The 27,879-nt window shown below is 41.0% G+C and overlaps 1 protein-coding gene across 3 annotated transcripts in view; it reads left to right on the top strand.

The window, feature by feature from the left end:
* LOC112946979 (kelch-like protein 13) overlaps positions 1–27,879 on the top strand; it is a 72,659-nt gene that overhangs the window by 16,794 nt on the left and 27,986 nt on the right. Inside the window, exon 1 of one of the 3 annotated variants that reach the window (XM_026038981.1) lies at positions 24,737–24,990. The exons of 1 other annotated variant lie outside the window; for it this stretch is intronic. In XM_026038981.1, coding sequence (XP_025894766.1) covers positions 24,911–24,990 — 80 coding nt within the window. In that variant the 5' untranslated portion in view covers positions 24,737–24,910. Of the gene's footprint in view, positions 1–24,736; positions 24,991–25,400; positions 25,624–27,879 lie in introns of those variants that run through there. One more of the 3 variants, XM_026038980.1, reaches the window with a different exon arrangement.

Here is a 27,879-nt window from a genome sequence, read left to right as displayed (position 1 = left end):
CTCCAACTTTTGGTTGAGAGCATTTCTTCTGTCTTGCTGTTCCTCCCTGATGGCTTGAGCAGGGGGACAAACTGGATAGACCTTGCTACCCCACAGTTATTTGGAGAGTTATTGATGCACATACTCATCAATATTTGAGAAATCATTATGTGTTGGGTTTTTTTATTGTTGGTTTTTCTTTCAGTGGAGATGAGATGTTTTTACAGAGCTTTTGGTGAAGTTCTGTCTCAGTGTAATAGTTGCTCATATCCAAGAATTCCTTTCTGTGAAGACTTCTGCAGCGCTGGGCTGTCTGGTTCGTCAGTCTTGACTTGCATTGATCTGGGTGTTTGTGGGTTCTGGGCATTGCTGCCAAGCAAAATCCCTGGATCCGGCGTCCTAGGGAATGCTCCTTCATGCAGCTCTTGAAATGCTCCATGTGCCTCCAAGACAGTGATCTTCCAGCAGCCCAACTTCTGACCCAGCAAACTGCATAGGAGTTGCTTGGTGTTTTGCATATCAGTCTTGAAGACTGCATACTCACTCATTCAGTGGATAAGGCTGTTTTAAAAACATGTTTCAATTACCCAAAGTTACCAACAGGTATTTCTGCTCTTAGTAATAAGAGTGAAGGGATTCCATGGCCACAGCCTTGGCTTGTAACAGAACCTGTTGTTTCAGATTGCTAGACTATTGTGTTCATCCTTGGACAAAGGGAACTACTTTTTCATAGCTCAAAATTTTTTACTATTTTTTTTCTTTTCAGTGATTACCTATATTTTGCTGTAGCTTTGCGGAAACTTTAGAGCTGAATTAAGGAAATTTAACTTGTGTGGCAGTCTCTTCTGTACAGACCAGGATAAAATACGCTTGAAGTGTTTCATACAGGCACAGTTTGATTTAATTGCCACCTGGATATCACTACATAGAGCATGGAAAACTTTGCAGTTGAGAAATAAATGAACCATTCCCTTTAATAAAACATCTTAAATGCCAAGTTAATAAAATTATAACTTGATTTGATTTGTTTACCACAAATATAATTGATATAACTATTTCAAGTATCACTCTACATACATTAAATGAAATGTATTCCTAGTGCTATCGCATTCACTGTTGCATAATATTTTCTTTGAATATATTTGCAGACATTGGACGTATTTTACTATGGTAATTTTCAGAACCGGCTCTATGAAAAATATACATGATGGTTGCTTTCGGAGGGGGATAGTGTTTAATTTGTGCAGATCCTTGCTGGTAAGGACCTTCAGCCTCAGAGTCATCAGCTTTCCAGTCTTTAACATATGCTGGGGTCAGGCTCTGCTATTTGAGAGAGAGCGGATAAAGCTTCCAGCCAATGACACCCACCATGAACAGGGTTTCTGGATTTGCCTGCATTAAGACTCCTCTGTGTCAGCATTAGTAGCTGCAAGAAAAGGTAATATCTATCTGGCTGGTTTGATTAGTTCTTACAGGATTATAGTAACGGTGAATATGGTTAAGTTATAATGGGATATCCTGAATTAAATAGATCCTTGCAGCAGTGTGGAGGTCCTTTTCTCAGTTCTGCGTGATCATAACCTTGGCTTTAACCTCTGCAATATCTCTCTCGGCAAGTGATGTTTACCCGTTTTTTAGGAAGTTTGTGCATTACATAAAGGGAATTGCTATTGATCTGCTTTTTATTGCTCTTGTGAATATTGCTGAGCAGTTCTGAATGTACAGAATTTCTGGTTAAAAGCAGAAAAGTGTTTTTCCTTTGCATACTTGAACAGCATGATTTCCAGGGTTTATATACTGTAACTTTAATGCGTTAAGTTAAATTTTAGTAAAGTGCAAGGATGCAATAGGTTTTAAAAAAATACTATTAATTCCTACATTCTCAGATTAAAAACAAAAGTATACTTGATAATGTTGAAATTGTGGAAATAAAGTACTTTTGACCAAAATGCAGAGATACATGCTGCTCCCCTATTCTGATCACGCTCTGTGAGCCTGACAGGCTGGGTGAAGGTGCCTCGTCCTACTTGACATCTGCCCTTGGCTGAATAAGTCTAATTTGTACCATAGTAATAGGTACTTGAGCTGTGCCCTCGGTAATGGGTAGATTAGGGGTGTATGTGACAAGTTGGACACTGAAGGGACGTGCTGTCTCTAAGCTGTTCGGTTTCCTAGTCAATGCACTAACATGTTCTGCTGGCTCCTAGAACCAAGGCAAAGCTTTACACTCTTAAAATAACTGGCAGGCAGCACTGGGTTTATTAGCAGGGTTTTTTTTTCCACCTCTGCAAGCTGAGGAGAAAGTAATACCCAAAGATCACTAGTTCTCTTGTCTTAGTTGAGATAACGGGGGCTTTTATCTTTGATTTTTGCCGTATTTGTTGCTTCTGTGTTTTTTTTAAAAAGCAATTTTCCTCTAATCAGGCTTTGTCAGGGGATCCATTTCACCAGCATGAATGTATTCAATATAAGTGATGATGAATGAGCTTTACTGTACTGAATTCCTCACCATAGGTCACTCCTGTTGGCCAAAGGCTTTGTGAAGGGAGAGGCGAGAAGTGGAAGTCCTTCACAGAACCCTGAAGATTTTAAGGACTTAAACATTTTAGGAATATTTTGCATCGAATTGATTACATGTTTTTGGGGGCAGCTAAAAAGCTTGGTGATAACTTCATCTTTCTGTAAATATGCGAGAGAAAACTCAGTTGAGGATGTGAATCAAGGCATGAAATATTTAATCAGCTCACTTGCTTAGAATGCTTAGAATTCAGATGATGAAGCCCGTGACTGTCAGGCACAGATTGACTCGAGTCCAGACCCATCAGGGCGAGATCCTGTGTACTTAGACAGTGACACAACCTGATTCCAGGACAGTTGTGTTAGAACAGCACAAATGCTGCTCAGAGGTGCAAATTGTCAAATTGTTCCGAGATTAAAAGTTTGATTGCATTACAATCTCTATACGGTCCCCACCACCACTGTGTAACAGCTCTAGAGGTTTAATTTGCTGTCTGTACAATATCTTAAGTTGTAGCTCTGTTGTGAAATACTTGGTGTTTTAATTGGTGAAAGTATCCTGGATGATTTCAGGATGTTATAAGATAATGAGTTAAGGCAGTAGATATTTTGCAGCTTTGTAACTGCACATGTTGGTGGTGGTCTCAGTGGCAGCTTGCATTAGGCTGTATTTATCACGAGCCAGATGTTCACATCACTTTAACAGCACTCGGGCTGTTATACATACTAGCTTTACAGTAGGTTGGCTTATGTATAACGAGAATTACTTGTACTGATTTTAAAGAGGGTTTTGTATTACAGAGTTCAGCGTGGTGGATCCAGTTCTGCTAAGCAGTCCCACTTCCTCCTTAGTACATGTGGCTTTTTTGAAATGGTACTGTTTGTAAATGATGCCTCAGGAAGTCTGAACAGATCCAGCATATGCTTAATGCTGAATTTTAATCAACTCCTATGTGCATTGTGAAGTGTGTTGGTTTTCAGGAACAGAAGGTTCCTTAAACTTCAGGCTTTTGGGCAGATTCGTTCTTAGGCTTTAACGATGGTCGCTTGGTTTTGCTACGGAGAGTCAAAACTAAATAGCTTTGGAAAAAATCTGTTGATTTTTAAATGTAGCAAGGAACATTTGCTATAGTGTCTCTTCAGCTGCGGAAATACATGTGAAATATGTTGTTTTTGTTGGTTTGCTTTTTCTTGGCTCATACCTCACGTAACACTTGCTCACAAGCAACTGCGATATGTGCTGCAGATGCCTCCTTGCTGCTGTATCTCTGACCTGCAAAGGAAAAGCCTGGGCCTTTGTGCTGGTCTCGACTGCTCAGCAATGAGCTTACACCTCTTGTCGCGTTCAGCTTTGGTGGCTGTTGAGCAGAAACAAACGTTTCCGTTGTTTGCACAGGTACAAAGTGCTACCTTGACAGTAGGTGCTTGTGCTTGTTCTGTTTAACTATTGTTTGTCAACCATCAACTCCTGCTTCTGGCAGCAAGGGTTCACACATGGTGTTACTCCTCCAGTCTTAGCTCTTACTGGAGGAAGGATTTTTGGGGCTTAAATTCAGAAATAAAATTTTAAAAGGGAAAAGATTTATGAACTTTAAGAATTTTTTTTTGACTTCTGGGTGCCAGACTCAGTGGCAAGCACAGACCTTTTATTATATTGAATTCAATGTTTCTAAGCTGCTGTGTTGCTGCATTTTTGTTTTGCAAAATTACTATGTAGAGTACAACTCACTATCTACTTTGCAGAGCCTCCGTGTGGGTAACCTGTTGCTTGAATACTCGCCCGACCAGCATTGCCAGTGTACAAACGTAAAACAAAACATCTTTCAAATGGCTTACGAGTCGAAAAGTGCAAAATGAGAGAGCAGGGATGCAGGGGGATATATAGGAAACCAAACCAACTGACTAAGAAGTGATTCCAATATATCAGCCTGCTGTTGAGTGTCAAGGGCTGTGCATTATCACTGACTTGGTGAAAATTCTGCAGGAGAAATTGTCATGGCCTTTTTATAGAAAAGCACCTTCCTGTGAAAGGGGTCACCTGAAGGAAACTGTAGAGGTGCTTCTTGTCCAGTTTGCTGAAGGTTGATCTAATTAAAGGGAATAAATGTAGGAAATGCGGCAACCTGCAGCCTTTTGTGCTTGATGCACTGAGGGAAACGGGAGTTACTGAATGGATGTGCTGGAATAAATGAATGTGGCTGACATGGCAGGCAGGAAGGCATTCAACAGAGTTCCCAAGAATTAAGTGTGGAATTTGTCAGAAATCCAAATAACTTAATTCTGGGCAAGGTGAATTTTACCTGAGTAGGTAACAAGAAGCAAAATTGTTCTGAAGACACAGAAATAGGGAAAGAAGGTTAGATGTTTGTCAGTAACTCTTCATATGCAGGCAGTGTGCTTTTCCCAGATGATTTGGTGAAACGAGCTGGTAAGAATTGTTTGCTGATGTAACTGTGTTAATCTAAGGCTTTTGCTGGTATAAATGTGCAAAGCGGTTAAAGCAGCAGCACACTTTGTATTTGTGATACCTCCACCCCTTCCCAAGGGAAAAGGCAATGCAAACTAAACACTCTTCTCCCTTTTCCCCCAACCAGTCACCCAGCAGACAAAATTGCATGTCTGTAGTGAGATAACCACGCGGCAAGATGAAAAGCTTAAATGCAGATCTGTCCAAAGACCCAAGGTAATACGTAGGTCTAAAGGACTAAATGAAAAGACTGTTTTGCATATAAATGTCACTGCGTTCATCAAAGGCTTTACACTATTAACATGTCTGAGGACCTAGTTCAAATTTGAATTTCATTTTCATTTCTAGAAGCTTTGGGGAAGAAAAGCACTATTAAAAGTTAGTGATGCTGCAGAGCTTATGCTTGTGTCCAGAATACTCTGTGTGACAGAAGCCACTTCTAATGCCAGTTTTCATTGGAAAGTAATGTAATATATTTATAATAAATTCACTGTGTAATACAGACTTCTCAAAGATTTGTGAAAGAAGCAAGAGGAAGAAGTAGTAAGTGTTGAAAGTAGCAGCTGCTGTGCTATATGCATCTTGTATTTAAACCACTTTCCAGTCAGGAAATGTTCTCACTTGATTATAAGTGTGTTCTGAATAAAGATACCTGGACCGAAAGTCAGAGCACTTCACTAGATACCTTTATTTTAAGACACTCTAAGTGCCTAGTTCTAATTTTGAACTTCTGAGGAAGGATAAGTGCTTCTGAGCTGCTGTGTGCCCTGGATTGCATGTTTTGGCTCGAGCCAGATAAGCCGTGTTAATTGTTAGTTCACAAGCAATCATTTTGGACCTTGTTTTCCTGCCATTTGAAACTCTGATCTTTATTGGATACAGAATTTAAGTCTAATATTCTTTAATGGCAGATGGGAGATTTTGAAAACAGCTCAGTGTTTTCATTGCAGAACAAAGTTTTATATCCATAAAGTGCATTTCTAAACAACTGCTTTAAATCTATCTTGATCAAACTTATACATGCTGCTGCTTTGGTTGTCCACAAAGTTCTCCTTTGTTTAAAAAAAACAAAACAAAACAAAACAAAAAAAACAGAAAAAACCATAAGAACCAAATCCATGATTTTTTATTGCCTTTTGAAGCTTGTCTGTAATGAAGCTCTCAGTTATATGTGCTTTTGTTTTTTGGTTCTGCTTAGTGCAGGCTTAATAATGGCAGAAAAGCTGCTTTGAAAAGTCTTCTGGAAATGAAAGCAGGGTATTAGGTTGTCATCCTAGGCCTTGTCAGGCCATTGAATATTTGCAGCAAGGGAGACTCTACAACCTCTCTGAGCAAACTACAACAGTTTTAATCCTTCTCATCATGCCAAGCTTTTTTCCTTTTCTTTCTATTTCTTTTCCTTATATCCTCATGGAGTTTCCTCTAACCTGACTTGAGCCTCTTGCTTTTTGTCCTTTTGCTGTGCATCCATTTGAAGAGACAGGGTCCATTTTTCTCTGTAGTGACATTTCAGGTGTTAAAACACTGTGGTTGTATCACGCTGAGCTTTCTCTCTCCAGCATGAACCAAGGTGAGAAAATAGAGAACAATTTCTTTCTCTCTTTTTCTTATTTATTTTAAAGATTAGGCCTTATGTTTCAGCTCATCCTTACAAAGTTGAGGAGCAGCAAAGGCTTGGTGCTGGTGTTAAAACTGAACACTGTGATTATTTTCTCTTGTAAATGTTCTCCTTGAGTTCCTAATACTCGCATGCATGCAAGACACACAGCACTAATCAGGAATTAACATCCGATGTGACAGCCCCATCTTTGCAAGAAAAGAGGACTAATTGAAGTTTATGATAGTCAAGGGAATAGCAGAAATACAGGCTTCACAGCTGAGTGGTAGAGAGAAAATTTGTGCAAAGATGGTCTTTTTTATCAGGATTGATACTTTTTTATTGTCAATATTTTTTGTTCTCTTTTAACTAGTAACTTTTCAGTTGATTAAAATTTCTTCCTGAATCATTTTTCTCTATGCTGCTCTTGAAAGTCTTGGTATTTTTTCTTTCCAAAGCTCAAAAAGGTAGCACTGAAATGAACGGCATGCGGATCCTGTTGTGTTTGAATAAATTTCAATAATAATAACAATAATGTTGTTTCAGTAAATGTTTCTTGGCTGCTTTGTGGCTTTCTTAGCTCTCGGGGCTTATTTAGCTATCGGGACAACGGACGGACTTCCCAAATCTTTGGTAGTTGCTGACTGCAGCTTCACGTGTTCTGCCAAGCTAAGCATGCTGCTCTTTAACCATGCTGCTCTTGGTTAAAATTACATATTGCATTTTATCTCCTTTGGTTAACAGGGGAGTTACTAACCTCGACGGCATGGATCATTCTGTGCTCCGAGGGGAGGTCTCAGCAGTGCTTCACAACAGGTATGTCGCAAGGGGAGCCTGTGATTTTCAGACAAACCCAGAAAAAAACCCAAATCTTCCTCTTACAGTTTTCTGATCCAAGATTTCTATGGATGTAGTTGATCTAGCTGATGATATCTGCTTTTAGATCTCAAAGGCCAGTTTTACAACAAGAAGCAGTAACCAAAGGATGTTTAGGATGCTTAAACTGTTCAGGATGTTTAAAACATGGATTCTTGATACGGCTGGAAAGGGTTTTTCTCTTAAAATATACAGAATACAGCTATTTTTCTCTTCACTATGCTTAATCTGCCATTTCTGCTACTTGTTTTTAAAACAGACTTGGGACAAGGGTTGAGATGCTTGCCTTATCTTGGAAGGTCTCCCACCAGCCTTCTTTCAGTGTCTTCCTATCTTGGAATGAAGTTCTTAATAAAGGATTGATTATGTTTAAGCATCTGAAACAGTTTTACAACTTCCTGAAATCAGATTACATTTCTATCTTCTGCTGTACTCTGGGTTCCTTTTCTCTTGGTTTTCTGCCCTGTTTCACTTAAGATGTTAGGAGTATTGTTTCCATTCTTTCCAAGAAACCAAAGAAATCGCTATTTCTTTCTAGTGCAATATCTTTCCATCAGAAAAGAGATATATTTGATATCTTCATTATTTTTCCAACTTTTTGTAGCTGAAGTAGAAACTTTGGGTTTAGTAAAATGCAGAAGAAAGCAAAAATTTGTTTCTTTGCTAAATTTCTCATGAAATAATCACTTACGTGAGCCATTCTGACATGTCCTTCAAGTTAGTCTTAGTATCCTCTATAATGCTGAAGACTTTTTGCTGGTTGCATATGCTTTTGTGTAGAAGTTTTGTTGCACCAAGAACAACTGTTTTGCGTAGATCTTTGTCTGAGGAAGTGTCAGATCCCTGTTTCTCTGCCCCACTGTGTCTAATAATAAACAGCAGCATGAATGTGAGTGTTCAGTAGGGTTGCTAGGAATCCGTTTTTCTTTGTAGGTGGTTGAAAATATCGCTAGCTGAAATGACAGCGTGACTAATGGTCTTCTGGTAAAGTTGCTTAAGACTTCCTCGTTCTTCATTAAGATTACTTATATAAAGGGGATTTAAAGCTTTTATTTGGCAATGGTAATAAACTGAACGGGCTGCTCTGAGCATGTTTCTTAGAAATAATTGAGCATTTATTCTTATCCCAAAGCTTGTATTGACTGCTGGGTGAGACTTAGTCCCCTGATGAGCGGCTCTAATAGAGTTGTAGTCTCACTGACTGGTCTTGTGTGTTACTGTCTCGCTCTGAACAGTTAATTCATGGCACAGCAGTGTGAATTATTGAAGTTATGGTTTGGCAGTAGCAAAATCCGTCTGGAAGGATGACCCATCTCATCAGTTGTCTGCACTCTGCTGCAGTGGTTATTCTTACTACCCTGCTTGGGCTGGGAATTGAAGCAAGAGATTTTTCTGCTCTTCTTTTTTGAAATGAGCCCACAAGTGCCTCCTGTCTTGCCAGATTCACTTGTGGTAGCTTGATTACTTGAGGATATTGAGTCTCAAGTTTCATTTTTGATCTTTGAGTGAAAGTCTGCTGCAAATCTTCATAGCCTTTTAGCAGTACTTGGTCAGCTGCATTTCTACTTAAAATAGTGACTGTTTAATGAATAATTCTGTAAAAACTGAAGAATAAACTCTAAAGGTCTTTTTAGAGGAGAGCTAGGACAAGTAAGTCCTGTTCATCTTCCAAAATCTCCAAATTCTGGTAAATCAAATTATATTTTGTTTCATTCTTTTTCCTTCTAGTTATGCACTAACACTTATTTTGATTTCCTACTCATGCCTCCTCTTCCCTGCAGCAATGAATTTACCTGGGTTGTCTGTCCTTCTAATTCCTGCACTTCCTTCATTCTTGGCATGTTCACTTTTGTGTCCTAGAGCAAATTTCTTTTTTTTTTTTGCCTTTGAAATGGGATTTCTGATGTCTTTATATGAGTGTTACATAAGAACTGAATTTAGAAAGTAAAGAACTGGAGGAAAAAAAAATCCAATGCATTTTTAAGGTGATGAAAAGCGTTTTTTGATCTTGTTTATTGGACACTTGTGTTGTTAACATCCAGTTCCGTTACAGTGTATGTGTTTGGTGTGCTTGATAAGGAGGAAATTATTTCTTAACTTTAGTCTTCAGCCAAAAGTTGTCGTTTCCCCAGCTTTGAGCTTTGCAAATTACTTTAACCAAACTCACCACTTCAGGCTTAGTAATATAAAAAGTGGCAGCCTCTGTGCTGACTTGAGTTTGAAAAATATTGCCTTACACCATCCTTCTAAATACTCTTATTGATAGAATATTTCATTAAAAGCATCAGCTTGGATAATTTGCTCTTGCATATTGCTGCACGCTTATGTACAGGCTTGGTGACTAAAATTGCTAGCATGACGTTATATTGGTATATTGGTAGCATTTTGATTATATCTTCTGCATGAAGAAGGGAATGCTGGTTCAATTTAGAAACACCCTCCTCCTCCATATCCCAAAGCTTTATTGTTTTGGTTTGGTTTTGGTTTAAATGCATTTCTGGGTTAATTGCAATTGAACTTCCTCTATACATGCCCTCTAACTGTTAACATCTGTCTGAAAGTAGTCTTTGTATCCTGCATGTGCCTTTGACATGCTAAGTGTTTGTAATTTGATATTGATATGGGCAGCAAATAGGATTTAAAAATATATATATATTTAAAAAAGCTATGATGGAAGCATTTCGTTTTTAATTGGCTAGATAATGATAGTAGGTGATCATCCAAACAAACACATTTGAAATAAGTTGTTATCTTGAAAAGGGGAATGTTGTCCTTAAATTCTTCTTGTAGTCTCTTTAGGAATGCCGTCTGTTGATGAATAAACAAGTTTTTTCATGTTCTTTCCTCCTAGAAAATACTTCTTGGTGCTTTCAACTATAATTAATGTCTCAGGACATTAGTCAAGCAAAAATGACTTAAGGTGTTACTGATTCATAAAGAAAAAGGGGAGGGGAACAGAACTTTTTTATTGATGCGTCTGTGGTTTTTACATATTGTTGGATGAAATAACCTAATTTTTAAAGACAAAAATGATTCGTTTAGGGTCCTGATACTTTATTGGTACTTCTGACGCCTAAAAAAAAAAAAAAAAAAAAGACAACTCATGAGCTTCTGGGAAATACATCCCTTTGAGGAGGAAAACTACCAAAATTCCCAAATCTGAACACCAAAAACCCCTAAACTTGCATTGGGAAAAATACACTTTTACATAAATTTTTAATGCTGAAATTTTTTAATTAAATACTGAAATTTTTTAATGCTGAAATTCATCGGTGTGCGCATGTTCCCGCATGCACCCTGGTCATATTTTTCTGATGGTTCCATTGCCTTTGGGTGGCTGGGAAGTGTCTGTGCTTCAGGTTGTAGTTCACTTGGATGCAAAACCAGGCATATCTTAGAGAATAAGTATGCAGTGGTGGAAAAACAAGCCGCCCAGTCTTATTTGGGTGTTCATTACATGGGCAGATGGGTAGACTTTGCATCACACAGTAGCTGATTTGTTTTAATGAGCTGCACTTCAAACTTGCCAGTAGATTAGCTTACCTTGTAGAAATGAGATGTGGTAGGTTATTTGCATTCGTGTCATGCGCTGGACAGAGAAAACCAAAATAACTATTTAAGGATTTCTTTCATCATCCTCAGAGGCCTCTGAGAAGCATCCTGCAGAGTTAGGGCTGCACAGAGCAACCAACTGCAGCTGGTTTTGTGGACAGTATGTTGTGCTTTTGCATGGCTCTACAGAGTGCATAAACATTTTAAGATGTGCACGGAAATGCAGGTCGCAGTACGATACTTGTTTCTGCAGGTAGTAGTAATTTGAGCAGCTGAAAATAACACACTCTTCAAATGCAAAAATGTTGCCAGCAAATCCTTTCAGATGGTATTTCTTCGACCACCGCTCTCCCTCGTCTTACATGTATATTTATGCCTGACCTGCGTGTGACATTCTGGAAATGTGAGCGTTTTGCTAATCTCCTTCCACCTTCCCGAGCCACGTTATCGCTTCCAGATCCATCACGACGGATATCAAAAGTTTTCAACGTGCAGCTGCCGCATTCCAGGCTTCTTGTGTCGTTTTTCTGCCTCCGCTCACCTGAAGCGTCGCCGACAGCCGGGCCGGGGCAGAGGTGCCTGCACAACATCTGGAAGGAAACCGCGTTTGAAGTACATGTCTTGAATTTCCCCGCGCTCTCAGTTTACGTCTCTCCGCTCGGGGAGCGGGAAGGTCATGTATCAACAAGTCAGCGATTCCTCAGTGCCCCGGCCGGACAAGGGGAGCGAAGCCGGGTCTGTGCTTGCTGAGAACTGAGCTCGCCGTGACTTGGGTGAGTCAGAGCAACGTGGGAGGAAGGCAGAGCACCAGAGCTGAAGCAGAGGCGTTTGCGGGCTCTGTAAAGCTGCTCTCGCCTGGCTTTGGCCATGGCATTTTGGGTGCTCAGCGAGGCCTTCTCCCCTCTTTCTCCCTTTCGCTGCTATTTAGAGAGAGAATGTGGCTGTGTTCAGTTGTGGTTTCAAATGGACCGGCCCTGTGCAGCGCGATGCAGGGCCATCTTGCTTGTTTTTGTGCTCACAGGCTTTTCTGTGGCATCCTTGCTGGAGCTCCACGGCCCGTCCTCGCGAGCTGGCCATCCTCCTCATTGCGCAGCTGTGCGGGCTGTGGCGAGGCCGGCGGCTGACGAGGAGCAATTACAGGAGGCACCGGGGTTTGATCTGCGCTTGGACTGGCCAGCTCTGCTCAACAGGGCACGGGGGGAAGGAAGGGGGGTGCTGGAGAACAGGGGTGCCCTTGTTTTCCAGAGAGCTCAAATATTGGGTTATGAGGCCGATTGCAGCGCTGAACTCGGGGGCAAAGCCAGGGGAAAAGAGGGGAGCTGAATCCCGCTGCTGAACTTGGCTGTTATAAAGAATTTATTATGTGCGTTTGGCTACTGAAAGGCAAATCCAGACTCCATAGCTGTCCTCCTTTTTTCCGAACGGCGTTTGTGTCCTTTGGATGCTGTATTCCTTCATCAGATTACATCAGTGCAACAAAAGCTTAGTCATCCCGTGGCTTCTGCGTTTGCTGCGCTGTGTTGGCGTGAGACCATCGTAAATAGTGTTTATCTGCAAATACTGGAGTTGAGGTGTTTGACGCAGAAGTGCTCAATATGATGATTGAGAATCCCGAAGAACTTCTTAGCTATTTATTGAGCATAATTACTTTATGTCTCCATTAGACTCAAAAGAAAAAGCCTTTTTGTTTTAGTAAGTCAGTACTTTGAATCGGGCGCTGTTCAGAAATCTTAAAAAGCACATCCTAGAGTCCAGCAGAACTTTTTCACAAAAAAATAATAGTGGTTCTCTCCTCAGCAGCTGCTTCTTGTGCTGCAGGCTGTTGGTAGTTCGCCTATGTTTCTGTTTCGATTAAGATTCCAGCAGAAAAAGGTATGTGGGCGCATGTTGTTTCTTGATTCAGGATGTGAGCCAGTTTTCAAAAACGTGGTCAGGAGCACTAAAGAAGGAACAGACTTCTGTAAGAGCGCTTGTGTAAAGCTCCTGTGGTCCAGTAATTGCTGTAACTATTGGCTTCCCTGTATCGTATTATTATTTGCTGGGTGATTTCTGATTCAGTGTTGACAAAGATTCTAGTGGCAAAAATTCATGTGGTCTGTGACCTAACGACTGCATTTTGCTTTATGTTCAATACTGCCCCTATTGAATATCTACCTTATTGCCCTTCCTAGTCTGACCACTGTTTTCTGCTGTTGGATTCGGAATACTTGGCTCAGCTGAGATTTCCCAGGCGCCCCCGGATTAGGCTTTCCTTCTTTTCATGTTTCCTGTGTATTCTGTTCCAAGACCTCAAAGGCTTCAGCTTTCAAGGGTTTTAGTGGCATGAAAGTACCGAGTTCCTTTGAGATTTCCCTTGACTCTGCGGACGGCAGCAGCGCTTTCAGCACGAGGTTTGGAAGGCGGATGCAGAGTTCCAGGAGCAAGGAGGTGCTTTGCTAAATTCCAAGTTGCTTCTCTTCAACAGCAGTCATAAATCCCTTGAAATACAGGAACAATCCAGGAAAGACCAATGTCAGACCTTGATTTATACACACACACACACACACACACACACATAATTTTTAGCTTGATTATTTTAATGCTTCATGGAATGACACCATTGCATTTTTGCACACAATACCCTATTGAGGCAACTGCAGTCCCATTCTGCCTGGCCTGAGATACTGTCCTGGTTCTTCTGAGAGTTTGCTGGGCAGCCTTGGTGTTCTGTTAGTTATTGGTGCTGCGGTTCTTGTAAGGGATGCAGATAAATAAAAAGCTGCTGCTCCAGCATGACTTTTGGTGATGGTTGTGATTAATATTTTGTGCTTTTCATCATATACGTATGCCATTCTGTTTATTGTGATCATTCTGCCTTGCTGGGCAAAATAGTCATTATAGCAGTGCAAAAAACCAAAATGCTCAACTTAAGTGAAAAATCTTAATTATAAGAATACATTAGAGCAATGTGTTGCTTATCATAAAGTTTGTTTTGTTTAGAGATTCAGAAAATGATTCTGTGGTAATATATATACTGCCAAGAGCTAAATGTATAACTGATAACATATGCAAACAGTTATTGGAAAGTGTGATGAGCAAATGGAGATGCTTATGTTCTTAAATTTCAGTTGTCTGATGTTACCTGTCCACAAGTTCTGAGCATGGTTTTGGGCTCGTCTAATACCTATACCAGCACAGACTCTCTAATTACTTTTTAAACTTGCGTGATTAAACTTGTCTAGTTTAAACATATAGTGGAAAACTATGAAGAACCTCATAAAAACTAAAATTAAACTGTTAGGTACTTCTATAACTAGAAGTACTTAATTTGTGGAGCGAAGAGTGACTAAGGCTGAGGAATTATTAGATAGGTGTTTTCTGAGTACCCCGTGAAGCATCAGGCCTGAGAAACTAGGTCCATGACCAGCATGTTTTTATCAATATAACTTCATACTTATTTTCATACTGCTTTCCTTTCCTGAAAGGAAAGATGCTGTGCTTTTTCTATCTGAAAACTTGTATATGGAACTGTGAAATCTAGAAAGAATTTTACATTGAAAGCCTAGTTTTTGCAGAAATTTGGAAACAATCAAAGAGATCGTGTCCTGGCTTAACGTCGCCCTTCGTTGTGTGCTTAACAGCACAGGGCATTTTGTATTGTTCCAGGTGTAATTCAGAAGCAAAGGGAAGGCATTTATACCTTGCAACTCAGTGTATTTTTCCTACTGTGGTATTTAATGATGCTTTAGTAGGGGATAAGGTAAAAAGACTTGCACAGTATCATGTCCTAGCCTGTACCTGCTCACGCTCAGGGACCTTCTAGACCAGCGATGGGAGTCACCCTGTTTTTATAGCTCTGGGGGGATATTTTTTATTACTTTGTACAGCTGCTGCTTTAAATCCATGTGTGTTGTCGTAGGAAATTTTTCCTGGAAAGATTGTAGCTTGGTAGCCAGGGCACATGCTGTATGAGGAACCATCTCCTCTTCTGCTTGCTTTTCTTTCCTTCAGCTTCATTTGCTACACTACTGTGTTGGAGAGGTGGTGAATAATTACTTCTTGTTGGCCTTTTCTATACATTTTGTGACATTATGGACCATTAGTGTATTTATTCTCTGTTATCTCTCTTCTATGTTGTTAAGTCCAGTCAAGACATTATTCCTGGTAAACCAATAAGGTTGCTCGTCCTTTTCATCCTTCCCTGCCTTTGCCAAGTCCCTTGGGCCACTGTTGAGGTTGTGCCAGGTATGATCAGCTCTTTGCCCAAGGTAACACAGATGTTCTTGGGGACAAGAAGTGACCCAGGCACCGTGAGGTTGGGTACAAGTTTGTACAAGCTTATGTTGTAAAAAATCTACCAAAATGAGGAAAAACAAACAAATAAAAAACACCTCTTTGAAAATTCAAGCACTCTTTGAAGGGAATTTTCTGTATATAGTGTTTTTTCCATTTAAAATGAAGATTAGTGAAAAGCAAAGAACTGCAGAGCAGTTCTTCTGTATGCCAGAAGGTGGCATAACTGATTTTCCTAAAACTTTCGAATGCAAGAAATACCACTAAGGTTATTTTTAAAGGTCAATTTTTGACCCAAGGGAAATCTGATCAGTTTAATGTTTTAAATCTAAGGCCGTTCCTTAAAGATACATACATCCTGCTGATTTTCAAATTTCCAAAAAGCAAAAAGGCAGGTGGGATTCATGTTGGCATGTATGCCAAAATTTTTGGAACTGAAAGTAGTTTAAATGAATCACATGATGGAAAGACAGGGATGTCCATCATGAGTGTATTTTTTTTCCTGAGACACTTTATAGAAGTTTTTTCTTTTTTTTTTTTTTTTTAAATGAATTGCTTAGATATTTTGCCTTAACTGGCTTGCCAAGGGACACCATTTGGGGTGTCAGCCACTACCATTAAAACCCACTAGGGTTAGCCATTTTGACGAGGAACACACTCTAGGAAAAAGCAATACTAAAGATTTTCCAAATATTTCCTGCCCAATCAACTATAGATTTTTCAGTCTATATAAGAGCTAGCTAATTGTTTAGGTTCAGTGGTGGGAGTGGAGTCTAGAGCTCCTAGCACATGGGTAAAAAACAGCAGTTTGGAAGGGGGAATTTATACATGTTGCTTTAGCAGTAAAACTTAATTTTACAGAGAAATTAAATGAATGGTGTAGGACACAAACTTGAAGAAGCTAAATATATGGGATTTTTTTTTTCTTTCCTTCAGCTCCCTCTGGCTGACCAGGACCTGAATTACAACTTCTTTGTGTTACTTCAAGCTAAAGCCTGTCTCAACTTGGCTATGACAAGTGTGTTCAAAAGAGAGTTTCAGCTGTAGAAATGCAGATGCCTGCAGCTACAGAAGGTGCAGAAATACAAATATTTCTTGGTTACTAAAGGTCTCTCTGCAGAGCCCTTGGGCACGTCCCAGCTGTGTGATGTCAGATGACCCCAAGAACATCTATCCCGTGCTTATCTATTAATTTCTCTTTTTCTTTCCCCTCTCCTCTTTCAGTCTTTCCTGAACTTCACTGGACTAGCACAGATGAGAGCTGTGACCATTTTGTATTGAAATTTAATGATGTTTGCAGAGTTCTTCGGCCCTTTTTCTTTTTTTTTCTTTTTTTTTCTTTTTTTTTTTTTTTTTTTTTGCCAGCTTACCTCCCATGACAGCAGGTAGAAGGGGGTGTTAAAGCACCACCATTATCACCATCATCCATCCAGCGTTTGGATCCATCGACCTGGCGTGCACTTTGGCAGGACAGTTCATCGGGCTGTGATATTGTCTTATGTGCAACACCATCTACGAAGCTGTATAAAATTTTGCCTCGCTGATAAATCAGCTAACTAAACAGCTCATCAGGGTAAATGGCTGCATGGAAATTTTTGAAGGCACCAGTTTTCAGTCTCTTTCAGGTTTTAGAACACTGCAGTTAATTTTGCCTGTCCTCAGTCAACCTAAATGCGATTCAAAATATTCCTGGAACTTTTATTCCATTATAGCTATATGAGGAGATTCTAGGACATTTGGTCTGAGCACTTCATGATTTTGTGCCTCCAAATGTCAGATTATCCTGCTCATATTTTCTTGCTGCATGCGATTTTCTTCCTGCAAAACAACGTGCCCCAACTTGATCCTAAATTATCAGGATAGTTACTGTTGTCTCTACATAGAGATGTATAACTGCAGACTTCTTCCAATCTGCTAAGTGAGTATCCTAAAACTGTCACTTTAAATCTGCCTTTGGAAGCGAATTCATGGCTTGTACATTTGTCTCCTGTACAAAGCTCAAGTAAAATACTTAAATAACCTTCATCTTTAGAAACTTTGCACAGGAAGCCAGTTTCCTGCCTAGATACTAGGGGAGAGTGCAGTTTATAATTTGATTTTTATTGTTTTACTATGTTGCAGGACTAACATTTGCAATGGTGTGTTTCAAACAAATTGAGCTGTTTAATCTGAAACAGCCATTTGTTGTGATCATTCTTACTTTTTTATATTTCCAGGGAAAATCTTTTGAACAGGCGATATCTAAATCTGTGGCACCCTTTGCTATTAAAGCTGTTCCAGGCACTTAAGCCTGCAATGTGTTCCAGATACGATTGAGGTGTAAATCATTCCGGAGCTGCAAACTCGCTCTTTCTGTGACTTTGCTCCTGTGGAAAAAGCCCTGTGAAAACTAACCACGCTCTCTCAAGTTTTCAGTGCTGCTGTTTGGAAGTGAAAGGCAGCAGCTCGGGTATAAATTAGGTTGTTCCACTCGGCCTTCTGCTTGGAAACAGGCAGTGTAGAGGTTATCACGGGTGTAATTTGCTGAGGAAGGGAGGATCCCGAGCAAATCCAGCTGGGAGGCCTCTGGGCCATGGTGACTTTGAGACAGGAATCTTTGGGCTGCCCCTGCCTTGGTCAAACAGGAGGAGCTGATTTGTGGTTGCCTCTGCCTTATAGGTAAAGAAAATGGGAAGAGACAATTTAAAGCTTGAGCTTTTAATGCAATATCCCTTGGTATCATGTTCCCCCTTCAAGTGTTTCAGCTTCTGTGCTAATTCTACCTGTTACTTAAGGCATTTAGTTGGGATGATGTGGAAGGCTTAATCTCTTTTCTAGTGTATAGAAGCTATAATTTTGTTTTTTTGATAAATGTGGGAAATGCTGTCATCTCTGATGAATTTGAAACCTAGGTTTTTGCTGCCTTTTCTACACCCCTGCGTATGAAGACAAGCTGAACTTCAATAGTGAGTTGTCAGTGCAGACAAAATCTATACCTGGTTTATACTTAAGACTAGCTCAGCGTAAATAATTGATGGAATCTCTTTTAATACTGTTTTTCTGTGGCTTCTTAGTGATACGGAGAGCAGCAGTGAAACGATTGTATGCAGGATGGAATAGCAGCTACCCCAGAAGAAGAGTCCCTGCTGTTTGTTGACCTGCAGGTTGCACATCGGGATTTCTGACAAGCTGGACAAGCACCAGCATCTTCCTCAACCGTTTAAATCTCTGCAACCCTTCGTCTTGCCTGAGGGGCTTTGACCTGCAAATCATGTCTTTGAGGAAGGGATGTGGGTTGTGGGTTCGCAGGCGGCATCCGTTGGTGACAGCGCTGGGAATTCCTGCGTGCACAAGAAGTTCATCTTTGTCTTCAAAAGAAACAAATGACTGTTCTTGCTCTCTGGGTCTGTAGTGGCTGCATGTACTTCATTCTTGCCCCCCCTTGCCTGCCCTTTAGAGGAGGGAGCACTTTGTGTGTCCCTGCGATAGCAAAAACTCACTCCAGGGCCTAAAGACAATAGGAAGGCTTAGGGCATGCAAAATGACCAACAGGCTCCATGTAAATAATGCAGAAAATATCCCCTAGAAACTGCTGTTTTGAGAGGATTTGCAAAAGGCTTTAATACATAAATACGATCATTTGCAATTTGCAGTCTTTGCTGCAGGAAAGACTAAAGCTGGAGGCTGCTCTGGTTCCTCCTTGCAGCTGAACTGCTTGGTATGTTTGCATCGTGTGGGTCTCCTGTGTGACTATGTGTAGGCGTGTTTTACTAAAGGGAATTGTGCAGAGCACAGATGAGAACAGCTCAGGAGAAGATGCTTATACGTTTTTGTGGTTTACAGTTTGACCTAATAAAAGTAACTCGCTTCAGACCCATCATTTTCCATAGGCTCCATCTGGCTGCTGTGACTGTGCATTCAGATTTCTGTTTAATTTTATAAAATATGATACACAGTGATCTGGGAAAGATAAGCACTGTCCTTTGAATAAATCAGCATTAAATCAGCATTAATTCAGGAGCATTTATCCTTAACTCTATGTTGGCAGTAGAGCACCTGGGCTTAGTTTAGAAGTTGGGAATGTCCATTAACTCACAGGTTTTGAGACCTTGCTCTACCTGCTGCTGTATCTGTAGGTAGTTCTGTGTGTAGGTTGTTCACCCAAGCAGAGCTGAGGTTTTGGGTTTGCCTGTGTTATTTATAACCTGTAGCCTGTGGTTAACACTGTGTCGCACATCTTGGGAGGGATCTGCTACTAGAGATGTTCCGTTTAGAGAGCAAAGCCCTCTTCAGGATGCCCAAGGAGAAAAGGCAGGGTACCCACACATAGGGTAAAATAAAAGAATTACAAGGACCAGGGTTATGGACTTGTGAGGCTGCTGAGCTCCTTGTAGCTTGGTACTGGAGTGACTCCTTATTCAACGTGATGACTTTTCAGTAGGCGGCTGCAGATCCCTGTTCGGCTCATTGACAAACATCCGTTTTGATAGTCTGAGAGTCATGCGAGACCTCGCATCTTTCTAAATGAGCTGTTAAGGAGGGAAGGGGAAGTAGCTTTGTCAGAAAGTTATATACACTTGTTATATGTGTACGTATATATGTGTTTTTGTAATTGCAAGATATGTATAGTATGCATATATACACACATAAACCAGTATTTTTCTCTGAAATCACGCAGCCTGAAACATTGCTGCAGCAAGTTTCTATTTTATATAGAAATAATGCCAAGTGGGTGGATAGCAAACTGCAGTATTTTTTGTTACACATGCGGTGCCTACCCTGACTGCATTAGTTAATGCTTAAGGTCTGACCAGTTTGTATTTTTTTGTTTGTTTGTTTTAGAAATAACCCTGCAGATATTGCCACAGAGACAGGAACTTGCACCATTTACAGCATGTTGACAGCAGGAGGGCTTGGTCTCAAAACCAGCTTGTCTGTATTTTGTGTTTTTTCTCTCTGTGACTGTTCCTCATCCATTCCTCAGCAGTCTGCCCAATTGAAAGGAATTAATTATGTTTGAAAACAACTTCCTTTTTAAGCATCTCTCTTGCATTTACGAAACCCTATGCACCTTGATGTCTGCTGTGCGACTGCTTCAGAAAGATGCTGCGACATATATCTGCTGTTGAAGGTTTTTTCCCTCACTTGTAAAAATTCCCTGAGACAACATAGTAGATGGTGAATCAAAGCACATGCATAATTCTTCTTCAGCTATATTTAATGCTTATTTCTTTGTTTAAATATCTAATTGCCAGACTGTTCTGTAAGACAGATCTCTGAGGCTTCTGGAAAAGTTGTAGCTTCAGGGAAAACATGGCCAGATACATGTTGCCACTTTTTTCTCTATTATTTTAATATGCAGTGGCACTCTAAAGAGACTGCACATTTCATCTACGCTCTTTTTTTCAAGCAGAGATTTTCTTTACCATTGTATGAATTTTGCCATTAATATTTTGAAGATGTGTGGTCAAAGAAATCATATTAATTAGCTGACTTATGCATGGAGCATTACAGGAGACTCTATCTTTTAATACTTCTCTTCCAATAATCAGGACAGCCAGTGTGGAGTAGGTTGAAAAGCCGGGGTCAAGGCATGAGAAGCATCAGTGTGAAGGGGAACCGAGAGCTGAAGAAGGAACCAATTAAAGAAACACACCATAAATTTTCCAAGTCTGAAGGTATTTGCTAATCAACGCCAACATTGCAGTCTATTATTGACCATCACTGACACTTTTTCTTGTATGAAGAAACACATTTTTGGTAGAAAGTAGCTTAATTATGAAATACCATTTTCATGACACAGAAAATACTCAGACTTTTCCATTGACCACTTTTCTGGGTGAAACAGGGAGGTGTCACAGCTGCTAACCCTGTTTCTCCCTAGTGCTTTCAGTTCCACAGGGACTTAGTCAATGAATAAAAGCAGGGAGGTAAAATGCTTGTTAAAGCAGAGCAGCAAATTTCATAGCCGGAGTGGATTGCTTGACTGAGCAAATGTTTTTTGCCTTTTAACTGTTTAAAGATTGAAAATTCAGTGGCCTATCTAGAAGATAGGTTTTACTGTGCTTAATTTTCTATAAAGTTCATTTTGGAACACCAAAGCTGAGAATGGTATTTTCTGACCAGCATCTTCTTGCATTGTCACTGCGTTCAGGGGCATCTTTCTCCTTGTGACTGGTTCTCTGAAACCCCTGAAGGGAAGTGTTATGGGAAACTTAGAGATGGTTCAAAAGTTATTTGCTGGAAACACGTGTGATGTAACACAGTGTGCTTATATATTTGTAAGAAGAGAATTTGAGTTTTACAGCACAGTGCTTTCGTGTAAAAGGCATGTGCAAAACATGGTAACAGCTTAAAGCCTTTAGCTGCACAGAGAAAAAGGAGAGAATGTTGCAAGAAAAAGCAAAGAATCACAAGGGAAACGGTTTTAACTGCCATCCTTCTCCCGAGAGCAGGGCAAGCTGCAGAAAAGAGGGTTGTGGTGGTCTGTGAGCATCATATTGTAGGTATATTTGCTGCTTGGGAGGTCAGACCCATGCTGATGTGCGGCCTCCGTTGTTGTGTGTTGAGTGGCAGCTTGGGGACCTGCGTCCCTCCTTTCCCTGCCTCTTCTGCCACCTGCTCCGTGGTTTTCCAGAGCAGTTTTCCATGGAGGCGGATGGTGCAATGTCAGTTATCTGCCCTGGTGGCAGCCTGCTCAGGGCAGCTTCAGAAATACCCACATGGAAACATGCACCCCGGAAAGGAAGGTCTTCCCGCTTCCTATCTCGTATATCCACCGTAAGAGCCACCTGAGAGATTCAGGAAAAGGGGTAAAATACACTTGTAAGCACATTATAACCTGTAGATGCTTGTAACTTTGAAAATAATTTGGTATTTGAGAAACATTAAAGATAAGCGACCTCAGCAGTGCAGCGGCCCTGGCAGCCTGTTTGCCGCAATATGTGCGGTTGCTCCTACGTGCTGGAGAAAAGCAGATCTCCAGCTCAGTGCTGGAAATGTGCCTTTTTATGGCACTTGCCTAAAATAACCATCTCCTCGGCACGGTGGGCTCTGCCCAGGGCTGTAAGGCTGCTCTTTAAGGCTGTAAGGCTGCTGCTGTAAGGCTCTCCTTAGGTGCCAGTCAAGCTGGGGCCGAAGGGCAAAGCCGTGAGATGCCAGGTGAGAAAACAGAGCACACGGAGATTAGGTGGGCCATTTTCCCCGTATTATTAAATGTATGACTAACCCATTATCTTAAAGCTTTCATTAAAAGAACAGAATAGTATACTGAGATTTCTTTGTTATCTCGAGAGTACATTATGTAAAGTGTGTAGTATTTTTAGCAATCTTTTTTTCTCTGGGAATATGCAACCCATTCGTGACTGTCAAGAAGAAACAGTTGCACTTGATTTGGTTTCCTACCTGGGTGCAGATAGGTGATTCATTCCTCACATGGTTCCTTCTTTTGCAAGTCAAAACCGGGGGGATATTTTTAGAGAACCTGGCAATGCTGCTTCCCGGTGCCATAGCTCTGACTGACTGCGGGCACCAGCCTTGCGCTCCACACTGGAGAAGACCAACTTGGTTATTCCTTGGAAATTATATGCTTGGAAAAATGCCACGTTTACTTGGTCCAGCTCTTTGGTTGTTAAACTCTGGCCTCATACATGTGCAGCTCTTTGATTTTACTCTAAGGGATTTGATTAGGTAGCTCATAAACACACTGGAGGAAGACCCAAGAGCGGCAGCAGCCAGAGGAGTGGAGGTTTTGGGGCGCTGGTGGTGCCCATTGAGGGTTCCTTGGGCTCAGCAATGACAAGTGACTTCAACTTCCTTCCGCTAAGGCGGTGTCTGAGGATTGCTTAGCTTGCCTTTCTTCCATCTCTGTTCAAAAGGCACATATAGAGCACATTGCAAGAGCTACTTTCCAGAAGTAGGGCCTTGATTGTCCATGGCATTTTTGTTCTAGATGAATATTGCTGCAGTTGATAAAATCTATAAGCACCTCCTTGGGATGAGTTAAACAGACCTAGACAGACTTTTAAAAACACTTAGTAGTTGGCATTGCTGACTGGACACTTCGCATGAGGGAGCAGTGGCACTTATGCATTTTAAGATGTTCTCTGTGTAATGGTAAATGCAACCCCCAATATACTAGTTCATTTGTGTGTGTGTGCATATGGTTTTAACACTTGCTACCTATATTCTCTTTCAACTTATTTTTTTAGGCTTTTGATGCAGCTAGGTCATGATCTAGTAGCTTGGTGTTATGCATGAGGATGAGACTGTGTGCACTTTTTACCCAATATGCAGACAGCAAGTCTTTAATACATTGTAATTTACCAAAAGTTAGATCCTTGTTTATGCTAGAGGTGCATATTTGCTCTTTGCAGGATCATGTCTTTTTTAGTGTTTATAGCATATAAAGGCTTTCTCGCCCTATACTGCAAATACTTGTGTAATGTTCTCTGGGTAGTAGTTTCTGTGAAGTTTATTGCTGGTATTAATAAAGCGAATATACAGTGAAAACTTATTCAGAGTAGTGGGAGAGAGCTCAGCTACTTGTGAGAGAGGTGGATCCGATTTGGAGTTAGTCCTGAGCTATGGTCATCCTGGATTATTGCAGTTCAATCCCTAGGTTTGTGGCAACAGCTTTAAAACCCCCAGGCTGTATTTGGGGAAACACTTGGAATTATCATTATAGGCTGCAGAAGCAGCAATTGTTGCCTAGTGATTTCATCCCCAAAATAAACTTGCTACTGTAGGTTTCGCCTCTATTTTGATAAACCTATCAGAGTGCTCCAAAATGCTGTTAAAATGCTTAAAAAATATATTTATAGAAATTCTGCTCGCGGTTCTATTTCAGCACCGTGTGACAGGGCGTTGGCTTCGTTGCGCTAGGACTAAACTAACCTGAAGAGAAGAAAAATTGCCGTGAGATGGTTCAGAGATCTGTAGAATAAGTGTCGGAAATGGGGATGTTTTGTGCTGCCGATGGACTGCGTTACCAGGGCGCCTTTCAGCAAGGGGGGTTCTCAGTATAGTATAGACACAGAGCTGCAGCTATAGATCCTGCAGCTTTACCACTCCCCCCCTGCAGAAACCTCGGTGCTTTTGCACGATGCTAAATTCCCATCCCCTTTTCAACAGCATCCCCTCCAGCCTCCCCTGTGCCGTCCGCGCGGGTCCCGGCGCGGCCCCGCGTGGCAGCGCGGTCCCCGATGGCCACCTGCGTGAGCGGCTGCTTCCTGGCCGCGTCGGGCAAGCGGGGAGCCGCCGGGGAGGGGGGGCTGCTCGGAATTAGGTTGTGGGTAGCGTCCCCGCGAGCGCCGCTATTAGCAGCGCTGCCACTCGCCGCTTCTCCGCTGCAGAAGCCGGAGCGAGATTCGTGGTCCCCTCGCATGTTGTAAAATGCATGAGATTTTGCTCGTCCTCCCCGGGAAGGAGCCTAGGAAAAGGCGAGCATCCCAACCCAGAAGCTGTTAGAAGAGCATGCAGAAACCTGCAGCGGTTGATGCTTTATTTTCTCTTCCTAGCTATGGATTAGAAGGACTGATTTTTTTTTTTCTTTTTTTTGCAATGGGCTTTTTCCATAATGGCATTCTTGCATTGTCTGGTCAGAGCTTGCACAGGAGGAAAACAGGCTGCTGAATTTAGTTACTGATCTCTATTAGCCGTGGCCTAAGGCTATGCTGAGATTTATATCCCATTTGTATTGTTGCAGCTCAAAAGAAGACTGCTCAGAGGATGACAAGTGTATTCTGAGTAGGTATGTTGCTTCATTTTCATATGAAACCTCTTTTTTTTTTTTTCCTGCTTCCATTGGTCAGAAATCAGGTTAATAGGAAGGGAATATAGTACAGTGCTGCAGTGTCCCTGCTAAGGTAGAACAACAGCCTCCGAAATAGCTCTTTAGAAATTAGCTGCTTTTGCTAAATAAAGCTGCATTGTGCTGGTGTGCACAGTGCAGTCATTTTTTTCCCCCTTTCCCTTTCCTTTTTTTTTTTTCCCTTTTTTTTTTTTTTCTTAAGCATATACTGCAGTCAGCGCTTCCCTAACGAGGTGGCACTATTGTTGAGTTAGAGAATCCTCGTCTTGCTTTAGGGGACAGCAGGATTTATAAAGGCGATGCCTCGCAGCCCTGTTTTACAGCTCGGAACCCTCGGTTTAAGGGCACTGGCAGAATCATTTCCTTGTTCTTCGCGGCAGCCACCGCTGAGCCGGTAGCGTGTGGAATGGAAGTCCTAGTTGGTAGCCTGTTATGGAAACGCTGTTTGCTGTTATTGTAGTACCGTGGTGACAACATGCCATTGAAATGGAAAACGAGCTCTCCTGCTATCTGGAAATTCCCAGTTCCTGTGCTTAAAACATCCAGGTCATCGCCACTTTCTCCAGCATACATGTAAGTGAGAGAAATGAGGATACTAAGGTGGGATTTCTTTCGTGAGACTACCCTGTGGCAAAATACCCTGTTGTATATTAAATGACATTGGCACTCAGTCTTTTTACCTTGTTTTCCTCTGTGGACCCTCAGACTTTCTCCTGGCTGTTTCCTGGTGGATGTTGTGTCGAGTCTTTCCCCCTTTTGTTGGACCGTAGAGAAATTGTGCAGATGAAGCCTCGCTCCTAACGATATCCTAAACGTTCGTTTGCAAACTTCACATTGATGTGAATTTGTAAGGACCGATCTCGAATTGAGAAGTGGAAGCTTTGAGGCAGGCTTTATTTGTAGTGTATCTGCTCCCATTCCTTCCTCCTGCACCTGAGCATGGAATCACCTGCTGTATTGTAGCACACTTGGGCTCTCTGTGACTTCTCGTGTTATAAAGAAGGACCAAATATCTTGCTTTGGTTCAGATCTGTCATTTAAAGTGCGAGCCTTCATACAAATGTAATGCCTTGTATTTTAAAAACTTACAGTAAAGGCTTAAAACAAGGATGTGCATCATTAATATTGAAAAAAAAATCACAAAATATACATACAGCTTCTGCAGGTTGTCCGTATCAAGAAGCTTAATATTAATGAGTATTTCAGTTCACAACAAAACAGTAAGCCTTTGTTCTTCTTGCCGAACCTTGGTAAAGCTTATATTTATAAACCTTTTATAAAGCTTTTGTTGCTGTGAGCTTTGTACGAGCACGTACAGGTGGCTTTGCCCTCAAATAAAACTGTTAGTGGGCTGCTCTGCTTGCTTCTCTCTTTGTTCAAGGAAGCAGCTCTTTCAAAATGAGCAAGAGATGCTTTAAACACATATTCTGGTCTCTGGAAAATGATACTAAAGGCTCCTGCCTTACACTAGTATTCTGTTCATAAAAGCTACAATATTCCTACTTTTAAGCCGATTACTGCCTTTTTATAGACAGGTTTTTACTGCTTCTGCTGTAGGTATGTGCCGTGAGAAATATGTATGGAGTTTATTTAAGGGTTCTGTGAATATCTGGGAGTTTGGAGAATTGTGGTGGTAATGAGCGGGGCTGGGGCGGTCCGGGGGCCCCGGCAGCCCCGTGGTCACTATTGTTCTTGGGGAGAAAAACGGGCGTTTAGGAGCCAACCTGGCTCTACGGCACGCGCCCGTTTTCCTGTTAATTTTCATGAAAGTTCTTTGGCTTTTCCTTTGGAGACGTCAAAACCACTTCGGGCTATTACAGAATCTGCTCTGTGCAATAAATTGCTAGTTGCTGTGAGTTTATTCAAACAATGACTAAATCCGGAGAGAAGTATCGTGGAGGGAGAGAGTTGGGGGGACTTGGAAGCTGTCTCAGGGAAATAAAGGCTTGAGTGTTGCTGGGTTTGTTCTTGTCTTTTGAACTATAGGACAAAATGCAAGGAATAGACTAGTCTGATACATCTGCTGAAAGGAACGTTTCTTTCATGTGTTGCCTTTAAATTGCTCATTTCTTCTGTGTCTGCTCCAGCCTTTGTTATGGGGATCATATAGCCAATTATTTCAGTGTGTTAAAGGTATGTGGGCATGTTTAGTAATCATACATGACTATAGGATGCTCCCTTATGTGGAGCATGACAACTATGTGATCTGCAGCCTTAATCATCTCTTTATAATGATACGATGCACCCCAGTGCTTAGAGATGCATTTCTTCACTGATCCTTAAGTCCTGCTGTTAGCTGCACTTGGAAATGTAACATTAAAATTATTCATACCTCATATGATAAAGGACGGAAAACATGGCAAGATGGCACCTATTTGATTAGATAGCATTTATCAATTGCTAAAAAGAGCTGTGTGATTTAGGTTGACCAGTAAAATAGGTGATGGAATTACTGTTCTTCATTGCAGAGATTGCACTGAATTTGCTGATTGTTTTACAGGACATCAGGATCTTTTAAAGGCCATATTTATAAGCTTTTCTTTCCTTAGCAGTATTTTACATGTTGAGAAAAGACTTTTGTTTCAAGTAAGACTTGCGAGTAAGCGACATGTGACATGAAGCATCTACTGATATAAAAGATATGACCTCAAGTCTCTTGTATTTACAGATCAGCATTTTTGCTCATAACATTTTGAGCTAGAATATATAAATGTGTAACTAAACCCTTAATACGTGGCATCTAAGTCTCATTATAAAATAATTTTATAGTTTAAATTTTGAATGTAAAATGTATTGGTAACAGTAGATTGGCTTAGAAGGATTTTTTCC

Source organism: Nothoprocta perdicaria, unplaced genomic scaffold (genome assembly GCF_003342845.1).
Source record: "Nothoprocta perdicaria isolate Ctin4 unplaced genomic scaffold, notPer1 scaffold_22, whole genome shotgun sequence".
Taxonomy (NCBI): Eukaryota; Metazoa; Chordata; class Aves; order Tinamiformes; family Tinamidae; genus Nothoprocta; species Nothoprocta perdicaria.
The sequence above is the reverse complement of the archived record's forward strand: the minus strand, read 5'-3'. Positions and strand labels throughout refer to the sequence as shown.